General features: G+C 42.6%; 1 protein-coding gene across 1 annotated transcript in view; it reads left to right on the top strand.

The window, feature by feature from the left end:
- Cd109 (CD109 molecule) overlaps positions 1-10173 on the top strand; it is a 98752-nt gene that overhangs the window by 12949 nt on the left and 75630 nt on the right. Inside the window, exons 3-4 of the mRNA XM_028786343.1 lie at positions 4507-4535; positions 7577-7807. Coding sequence (XP_028642176.1) covers positions 4507-4535; positions 7577-7807 — 260 coding nt within the window. The remainder of the gene's footprint in view (positions 1-4506; positions 4536-7576; positions 7808-10173) is intronic.

Genomic DNA, 10173 nt, shown 5'->3' with positions numbered 1-10173 from the left:
ACAGGGTTTCTCTGTATAGCCCTGGCTGTCCTGGAACTCACTCTGTAGACCAGGCTGGCCTCAAACTCAGAAATCCACCTGCCTCTGCCTCCCAAGTGCTGGGATTAAAGGCATGCGCCACCACCGCCCGTTTCCTTCCTTCCTTCCTTCCTTCCTTCCTTCCTTCCTTCCTTCCTTCCTTCCTTCCTTCCTTCCTTCCTTCCTTCCTTTCTTTCTTTCTTTTGGTTTTTCGAGACAGAGTTTCTCTGTGTAGCCCTGGCTGTCCTGGAACTCACTCGTAGACCAGGCTGGCCTCGAACTCAGAAATCCGCCTGCCTCTGCCTCCCAAAGTGCTGGGATTAAGGGTGTGCGCCACCACTGCCTGGCATCATTAGTCTTTCAAATAAGTCCTGTACTAGGACTTAGTGACTGCCTAGAAAATTCCAAGATATATTTTTAAATTTACAGTGACAACAGCAGCAATAGCAGTAAGTAATGTTAAACATTTAAAGTTGACCTCTTAATAAGTACTCAACTGTAACAACTACACAGTGAGACGCAGGATCCAGCAGGAGCTATGGAGGCTGAGACATCTCTGCTCCTGCACTCTCTCTCCTGGCTTTGTATCTTTTCTGGTTCTATGACAGATGTCATCATAAGTCTGTAGTAGGACTCTGGCATGCAACTCCTCCAGCTTTGATCTCCTGAGAAACCCTTCAAAGGTCTGAGCTGACTAAAAGCTACACCCAAAACAAAACCAAACAAAACAAAACAAGACGAAACAAATCGAGTGTTACTGTGAAATGAGATTTCTAGGATGCCTGTTTGGAATGGCCAGCATGCTTGCCCTCCAGTTAGCCAGTGGAAGAGACTCATTTATTGCAGAATCCCAACTGATTTTCTCTTTCTCCTTGCCTGATGTCACGTGGGTCGTGAGTGATCAGTGCTCACATTTCTACCTCAGTCTTTTGTGTGAGACCAAGGCAGAAAGGAAGCGCATGATTTCTGCCCTTCCCCAGACTGACAAACTAGCTAACCCTGTAGATTTATCCTGAAGCGATGAAAACTAGGTACCTCTCAGGAAGCAGCTGGTTTGCTGGGGCACAGCTCTCGGCACGTCAGCTTTTTATACTTGATTTTGGTGTGGAACATTGTGGTGGCTGCTGTCTTGTAGCATCCACATCCACTGCAGGAGAAAGGCTCTTTCATCTAAACTGTAGGGTGTATCCCAGACCTCTGATCCTCCTGTTAGCTAGAGATTGGACTTGCACAGGGTTGCCTGCTCCTGGGGATGACCTGTTTACATATCAGAATCCACACAGATGAGGAAAGCAAGGGATTCAAGATGAGATTTAAAACCTCTATGATTAAGGAATTCGGGACATTCACAAACAGACCAGCCAGATGAAACTCTTGACAATAGCCAGCACTGTACAAGAGGATACTGAGAGCATCCACAGCTGGCCTGATGTTGGGATCCAAGAGTCAGGTTGCCTGTTGAGAGTCTTGGGTGATCTAGGGCTCCAGATTCCATTTGTAAAATAAGGATAAAAGAATTACTGGAACATTCGCTCAGAATGTCTCTGTCCACGAAGCTCCTACTTGGAAAAGAAACTTCTACTAAACCGAATTGAAACAACAAGGCCGGTGGTATCACAGCTGTTAGAACTAGTGCAAACCGTGGTAGAAATTCAGAGGCAGACAGTTTCCTTGGTTTCTAGCTTATGAAGATAGTTTGAGTGTAGGTCTGTAGAATTATATGTATTGCTTTGATTCATAAAAATAAAAAAAAGGTATTCTGTCAGATTTTGTTGGCCGTTTTATTGTTCCTAAATAAAGATGTCAGAGCTCCATCCTCTAGGACACCACTGTAGAGCAAGATTATAATTCAACAACAATAGAACGTTCTCCAGTGACTGCATTACAAAGGAATAAAATGAAATACATAAATTAATTTTGACAGTACACTTTATTTGAGCTAGATGATTTATTATTTGTAATTACAGATACAATGACTACACAAAATCCTTTAAAAAACCATTGCTGAATCTTTTACTCTATATTTTGTTCTGTGTCTAAGGAATCAGGTGCATTTTACAGGTGTCACATGTGTCTGGTGCCTGCTATATGGGGAGCCGAGCTTCAGAAGTTTGCTGGAGTTTTTTTTTTTTTAATCCCTCTATGCTTGTTTGGGATTTTTTTTTTTCATATTAGTTATCTTTGCGTTCAGGCTGGCCTCAGACTTGTGATCCTCCTGCATCAGCCCTCTGAGTACTGGAATCTCGGTGTGCTCTACCATGCTGGGGTGAGCTTTGCCAGTTCATCTTGTTTGTTTCCAAGATTTCCCAATTATCTATTGCTGGGAACAAGCCACTCCAAAGTTTAGTAGCTTAACATAAAGTGGTGACTGTTTCTCACTGGTCTCCATTGGCTTGCACATACAAGGCTCACGACCACCAGTTAAAGTCCCAGAGCCCCAAGGTTTCATCAGTACTCTCTGTCTGCCACTTTTCTTTGCTCTCAATTCATCATTCATTTAATTACATATATGTGGTAGCATGACCTCATCAGATTTTGTTTTGTTTGGTAGATTATGATCCATTATTTATTGAGTGTTTAAGTTGTTTGGTCACACTACTTCCTTCATGATATATTTGATGATTTATTTGTGTCTCCATGTTCGTATGTGGACAGGGGTATGTCCCTGCATGTGGAGTCTGGAGTTCAATGCCAACTGTCTTCCTCAGTCACTGTCCACTTTATTTTTTTTGAAACAGGGTCATTATATATATAATTCTGCAGAATATAATCATTTCCTCCTTCCCCTTCCTCCCACCAGCCTTTCCCACGCACCCCTTTTGTTCTGTCTCAAATTCATGGATTCTGTGTGATTGTCTTTTATGTTTTAACTTTCTGCCCTCTCATGTCCTCTTAGTGTATCCATTCTCCAGCCACAGTCATAGTTAACTGACTCCTCTGTGAAGTTGTGTATACTAATCTGCTCCTAAGTGTTTGCCTGGAGGGACTGCTTCCTCATTCCCAAGCGTGTATAGAGAATGTCTGATAGTGTATTTCTGCTTCTCAAAGAAGCCAGTCAACAACTTTAAAAAAAAAAGCCTGTGAAGGAAGTTGTATTTATATATCTCTGAAAGTATTTTTTTTTAACCAAGTATAGTTTCTGATATAGTCTTTCAGTTTCACTTAAATTTAGTATAGAATATATAAAGATCCCATGAGAATTGAATGCTTAATAAACATAGACTGTTCCTGTACAACTGTGTTTATACCCAGCTATGACATCAGCATGTCAAAGAGACACCTGTATTCTCCTGTTATTGGATCACCACTCATAAGAGCTGAGGTGGTAACAACCTAAGTGTCCGTTAACAGATAAATGGGTAAGGAAACATACCGTGTATATTCACAGTGGAATACTGTTTGACTCAGAGAACGGCAACACTGTCATTTGCAACAACATGGGTGAATCTGAGGACATGGTATGTATGATTTCACTATATGTAATTTTAAAAAGTGAAGAAAAGGAGACTAAATGCTGGTTATCCAGCTAGGGGTTTCCAAAGAGATGTTGGTCAATGAATAAAAAATTCTAGTTAGAGAAGAGAAATAAGTGCCAGTGTACATCATGGGTACAATTCCTAGAGCGGTTTTATGTACTTGAGAATTGCCAATAGGGTAAAAGGTAGTTGTTCTAATAGCAAATATGAATATCTGTGAGCCGGTGCATCTCAAGTTAGCCACCCCACAGGTTATACGTGTTTCAAAACATCATACTGTACGTCATAAATGTATTTAAGTTTTCCCCTGTTAAATAAGATAATAAGGAACATAAAAAAATATTAGATTAGACCCAACTCACAATTGCTCTCTCCCAGCTCAGCTCAGCTCAGCTCAGCCAGCTCTGGCTTTGGTAGGGTCACAGTGTCCTGTTCTGCTGTGCATTCTCTTCTCTGGTTCTTCTCCTTCCTCCCACGGTATGTGTTGAACCATTGGTCCTATTTTTAGAAAGTGTACATGAAAAATAGTCTGATCCTTGTGAATCACTGCTGAGCCCTGGCTCGCCCTGGGATGACTAAAGCCTTCCTTTATCATGAGTGTCTGAGAATATCAAGAGTGAGCCTCACCGGGGACAGAGCTCAGTGCAGAGCACATGCTAGATGCCATGAAGCCCTGGGCTCAATCTCCTGTACCACAACCCCCAGGGACCAGAACAGAACCAGAACAACACCCCCTCCTCACGCTCCAATCCCCAGGTTCTCCCATCCTCTCTGAAGCACCCCTCAAACCTGGGAACCTTAACAGCTGCAAGAGCAGCGCTGGTGCAATTGGCAGAACTTGCTGGGATTTGATTCCTGGCTGATCTTCTCCACAAGTATGGGCTACAATCTTTTGGTTATTTTGGGTATAAATAAAGCTGTTTTGGTTTGATCAAGGAAGTTGATGGTTCTATCCATAGTGAAAGAATGTTAAATCTTGACAAACACCTTTCCTTTCTTGTTTTCCTTTTAGGCCATTTCGGAACTCTTACTCTTCCGGCAGTAAGTATCCATTTAAATTATTTGGCTTCAGTAAATAAATAAATGCCAAAAATTGGCTTCAGAAATACATTGCAAGCTGGGTGTAGTGGTGTACATCTTTAATCCCAACACTTGGGAAGCAGAGGCAGGAAGATTTCTGAGTTCCAGGCCAGCTAGAGCTACACAGAGAAAATCCTGTTTCCAAAAAACCAACAACCACCTCTTACTCTCTTTTGCCTCTAGCTTCTCTCTGTCCCCTTGCCCTTCCCCCCTTCCCTTCCCCCTCTCTCCACATGGTCATGGCCGGCCTCCACTTCTCTCTCTCTCCTCTTTCTCCACCATCTTCTTCTGTTTCTCTTCCTACTTTTGCCCTCTGGCCTGAATAAATTCCCCCTGGTGGAACTGTCTGGTCTGCTGTGGTCTGTTCCAACCTGCACGACGAAGTCTAACAGCAGCAGCTGTAGAGTGGATCAACCTGAGCTTAGAGTGCTACAGAGGGCAGAGCTGGAGAAGTGACGCCAGCCCTTTGGAGAAAGCCAGAAGATCATGTGTGGATCCCAGACATTGAAACAAGAAGCTGTAACATTGAAGTTGCCTTAGAGACCCCAAGATAATGCCAGAGCCGTGAGATATCTGCTGTGGAAAGCTGCTAATGGAGTGGAATCAGCCCAGGAGAAAGAACTTTACTTGTGTTAACAAAGATGAAAAGGAGTGAAGATCTGAAGACTGCTTTGACATCAGCCATGGAGATGCAGAGTTTGGAGTTTGCCCAGCTGGTTTCCTGTCTCACTTTGGGGATTACAGTTAAGTGATTGGATGAATCTCAGAAGAGATTTTGAACTTTGGACTTTTAACATTGTTGAGACTGCTCTAGACTATGGGGGCTTTGGAAGTTGGACTAAATGTATTTGCATTATATTATGTTTAGGTATGGCTGCCATCGTTTTTGAATAAGCCTATGGGGGCCAGGGAGTGGAATGTGATGGTTTGTATATTCTTGGCCCAGGGAGTGTCACTATTTGGAAGTGTGGTCTTGTTGAAGTAGGAGTGTCACTGTGGGTGTGGGCTTTAAGACTCTACTCCTAGCTGTCTGGAATTGAGTCTTCAGATGAAGATGTAGAAGTCTCAGCTTCTCTTGCACCATGCCTGCCTGGATGCTGTCATGCTCTTGACTTGACGATAATAGACTGAACTTCTGAACCTGTAAGCCAGCTCCAGTTAAATGTTGTCCTTATAAAAACAAAACAAAACAAAACAAAACAAAACAAAACAAAGCAACCAACAACCAAACAGACAAAACCATACCAAACCAAAAAAAAAAAATCTCAAAACAATAACAAAAGAAATATATTGTAACTATGGCATATGTATCTTTTTATTGGCTCTTAATTTACATCACTTGTAAATTTTACTTGAATGTACTATACTTTTCAAATATTTAAGAACAACATTACTTCAGAGAGATTAGCTATTATGTTCTCTAAACTCCTAGCAGGGACTTTTCTTCAATAAAATGGAACATTAGATCACTTTATTGTGCTTGGCTCTACTCCTGCATTAAGTTTTCTCTTCTCTTCTCTTCTCTTCTCTTCTCTTCTCTTCTCTTCTCTTCTCTTCTCTTCTCTTCTCTTCTTCTTTTCTTTTTTCTTTCTCCCTTCCTTTCCCTTCCCCTTCCCCTTCCCCTTTCCCTCCCTCCCTTCCTCCCTCCCTCTCTCCCTCCCCTCTTTCTTTCTTTCTTTCTTTCTTTCTTTCTTTCTTTCTTTCTCTCTTTCTTTCTTTCTTTCTTTCTTTCTTTCTTTCTTTCAGACAAGGCCTCACTATGTAGCCATGTGTCTCTGGCTGGCCATGAATTTATGAAGATTTTCCTGCTTCTATCTCCTTAGTGCTGGGATTAAAGGCATACACCACCAACCACACCCAGTGAGTCTTTAGTTAACATTTTAAAATTACACATAATAGTTTTCATGTTAAATGTTCACATGTGTTTCAGTTTTTTGTTTTTAAATGTATTTCATGATTTTTCATATATGTATGTAATCTATTTTGATCATCCTCCTTTCATTACCCTCTCTTGTTCCCCCGTCTCTGCTGATCCCTTCCCTGTTCTCAACTAGTTTTCTTTTTATTTCCGAGTCTTATTTTGGTAACCCAATGCAGACTCTTTTTTGAAGGGAGATAGATCAGAGACTTTCTGGACATATTTAAAATCACTACATCATGTTGCTTCTAGATTAATATAGCACATGTTAAACTTGGATATGGGCTAGTGACCTGAGTGCTGTCCCTAACGCTCTAAACTGAGTTTTGTTGTGAAATGGTTTTAGCAGGAGAATCTGGTCAAGGGTGGGTATGGCATTGGGTTGAAGGATTGATTATCTCGAGGTCAAATAACAGAACATGTGAACTGCTCAATTTGGCTTGTGATCTGTTCATACCAGATGGTAGGATTTCTGTTGTTATTAGTAGTATTAAAAATGGTGGCATGGCCACCAGTCACATGCTGAACAAGGTATAGGAAAAGAAAGCATGACAGATGAGATGAGAGAATACAGCAAGGAGACAAACACTGGTGTTTCACAGGCTGATTCTCTCAAACAGTGAAATCGTGGAAAAGCTTACAGGTCGGGAATGGGGTGGGGTGGGGGAGGGAGTGGGATGAGCTTTCCAAGCTTAACAGCTGTGAGTGAGAACAAACCTGCACATAGAAAAGGAAATGGGGGAAGGGGGAAGGAGAGGACATTTAAAATGTAAACAAATGAAATAATTAATTAAAAAAAAAGAAAAAAAAAAAAGGGGACATAACTCCTGCTGAGAGAGACAGCTGTGGAGATGTGTCCCTCACTCCAGAATCTCTCTGATCTAATTGAAGAGCAGAGTAAAGAATTTTAAAGACAAGAAAGCAAAGTGTTCAGCTTTGGTGCCTATGAAGAATAAGTTTTCCCCAACACTACAGTTCTTTATGATAATACTATGCGTTTAATCTTTTTATTCTAATTTGTCATTAAAACTTTTTTAAATGTAAAATGGTGAGACTTTGATATGTCTGATCTTTCCCCATCCAGCTACCTCTGCACAGTTCAAATAAGATTTATGAACTACACATAATGGGAAAAACGGAGGAAAAGATCTTATTCTCCAACAGGACACGTTTAACATTTGAGAGCAAGAGGATGTCTGTCCTCATCCAAACAGACAAGGCCTTTTACAAGCCAAAACAGGAAGTGAAGTTTCGAGTGCTCACACTCTTCTCAGATCTCAAGCCTTATAAGACGTTGGTGGACATTTTCATTAAGGTGAGTTATGGTAGGCTGGTGTGAAGTGGGGACTTCAAGCCATCCCAATAAAGCTGCCTCAAGAGTTCTGCTCAGGGTAGTGACACAGTAACGTTGAGTTTCACCTCTCAACATGGAGTGGTAGGGGTAGTCATAAATCCCCTTTGATCCTGGACTGTAAGGTCAGGACATGGTCTCACGTCTAGCCACACTCCTCACTGCAGAGACCAGGTAGGAGGCTGTGGATGTCTGCTTTAATGTTCTCCAGCTGAAAATAGTGATTTGGGACAGGATGGGTTGGCTGAAGTGGAGAAGGACATGTAATCTAGCCTGCATGCCGACTCACCAATAATGGCTGGGACTAAGATGCCAATACTTGAAGATGCCATCCCTAGGGTCAGATATTTATCATAGTGTCATATTGAGGGGTATCCTGTGTGTCTGTGAGGAGCATTGTCTATTATCTGTCCATCTTTACTGTTTCAGTAACTCACCTAAGGAAGGACAGGGGCTTCAGAGGCCTTTCAGCAGTGGAGATAGCATGCCCTATCTTGCCCTGTATTCTCTCCTACAGACAGGTTAGCATTACAGTGTAGAAGTAAGTGGCTTTGACATTGTGGTGGCAACTGGCACAACTGGCTTCTGCCCTGGGCCTTCTGCTTCAAATTTTTTGCTCTGGGTACAGGTGAATAACCTTGTGTGGATATAGCTGTTTCTGACATGGAGGGTATATTCTGTTTGAGTACAGGTAACTGTGTGTGTATTCAGCTATTTATGACTTGGAGGGTGTGTCCAGTGACTCTGCTCTGGCCCTCTGGCCCTCGAGCCCCAAGAACATCTTAAGTGGAAGTGTCAGTTTGGCTTAAAGGGCCATGACATCATCTAGGAGAAAACTCAGGGTCCGTAACTCATCAGCAGCATTTGTGTGTGTGTGTGTGTGTTTGTAGGTGTGTGTGTTCCTTTTCCCCTAGGCAACACTGAGAATTACTGTATTAGTGTTTCTTAAATCTTTGTCCATTGGATAGGAGAACCCCAGCATTTCATTGATTTCACTTCCTAAACCTCGAGACAGCATGTTTGTAGCTAATTATATTTCTTCCTGAACCCTTGCATCACACTGTGGCAGGTACAACAGAGCCAACTGCTGGTCACAGTGCATGACCCAGGAGTTCACCCAGGAGACAGTGATCTGCCCATTCTTGACCTGCTTCCCATCACTGATTCGAAGTCTCTGGTTGCCACTACTCAGTTCTCAGAACCGTATTTACCTCCAATGGGCTTCTCTAACACCTGTCATATTCCTTCTCTAGGAGAATTTGTTTTTCTAGCTTCTAATAACTAGGTTGGCTCAGTATGTTTAGTCAAAGGGTGGAGAGTAAGAGAAAGTATGTGATCCTTAGTCTCAAGAGCGCATAGTGTAGCTGGAAACAGAGCTTTGTAAAATAAAATATGTAAAAGAGGATTTTCACTGCATTTTACAGTAAGTCATCCTCAAGAAGTGTAAACTCCAGATGTGCCAGAGGCTGTCCACAAAGAGCTTACTGCTGTCAGAGGCCTGAGCAGCAGACAGGAAGCTGAGCTTATTTTACTGGTAGATGAGAGAGGGAGGGACAGTCCCTGACCAGAGGCCCAGAGGTGTGGAGTTCTGTGGTGAGTTGCAGATAATGTGTACATTGGGAAGAAGATGAACCTAGGAGTAGAGATCCTGCGAGTGTGTGGCCCTCAGTCTGTGGACACCAGGAAGTCACCTAGGGGCCTGCTGTGATTATAACCGACTCTGTTTACTGTTAGCCTGGATCTGTGTCAATCCTTTCAACCCCATGTGCATTCTCAGATGAGCTGTTCTGGATGACAGGGTGAGCATCGGGTCACAGTGGAAGGAGGGATCAGAGGCATTGTTAGAGTCGGCTATGGTGGATTTGAGAGGTTGGAGAGAAGACAATGCAGATAGAGAACAGGGCAGTGTTGCCAGGACCAAGGGTGTGAGAGATGAATACTTTGCATGGAGACTGCAGGAAGCCACTCTTGTCTGTGAGATTGTGATGAAAGCATTTCTCATGGATCCCTAATTAAATGGTTCTCTGATATACTTTTGCTGAGCGGAGAGCTGACATGAGTTTGAGGTCTGAGTCTCACCATGTGCTGTTGCTGTAATAGGGTGCCGTGCCAGTCAATTACATCCGAGTGTTTATTGAACGCTCCGGCAATCAGCTTTCTCAACAGTAGGGAAGACAACTCTACCTTCTCTTTCTGTCCCCGTATAGTACCATTTCTACTTTCATATCATACATGCACACATATACACACACACATGCATGCATCCACACACATGCATACATCCACACATGCACACATCCACACATATGCACACATCCACACACATGCAC

Source organism: Grammomys surdaster, unplaced genomic scaffold (assembly GCF_004785775.1).
Source record: "Grammomys surdaster isolate TR1022 unplaced genomic scaffold, NIH_TR_1.0 125476, whole genome shotgun sequence".
Lineage (NCBI taxonomy): Eukaryota > Metazoa > Chordata > Mammalia > Rodentia > Muridae > Grammomys > Grammomys surdaster.
Note: the sequence above shows the minus strand (reverse complement) of the source record. Positions and strands in the feature narration are given on the sequence as shown.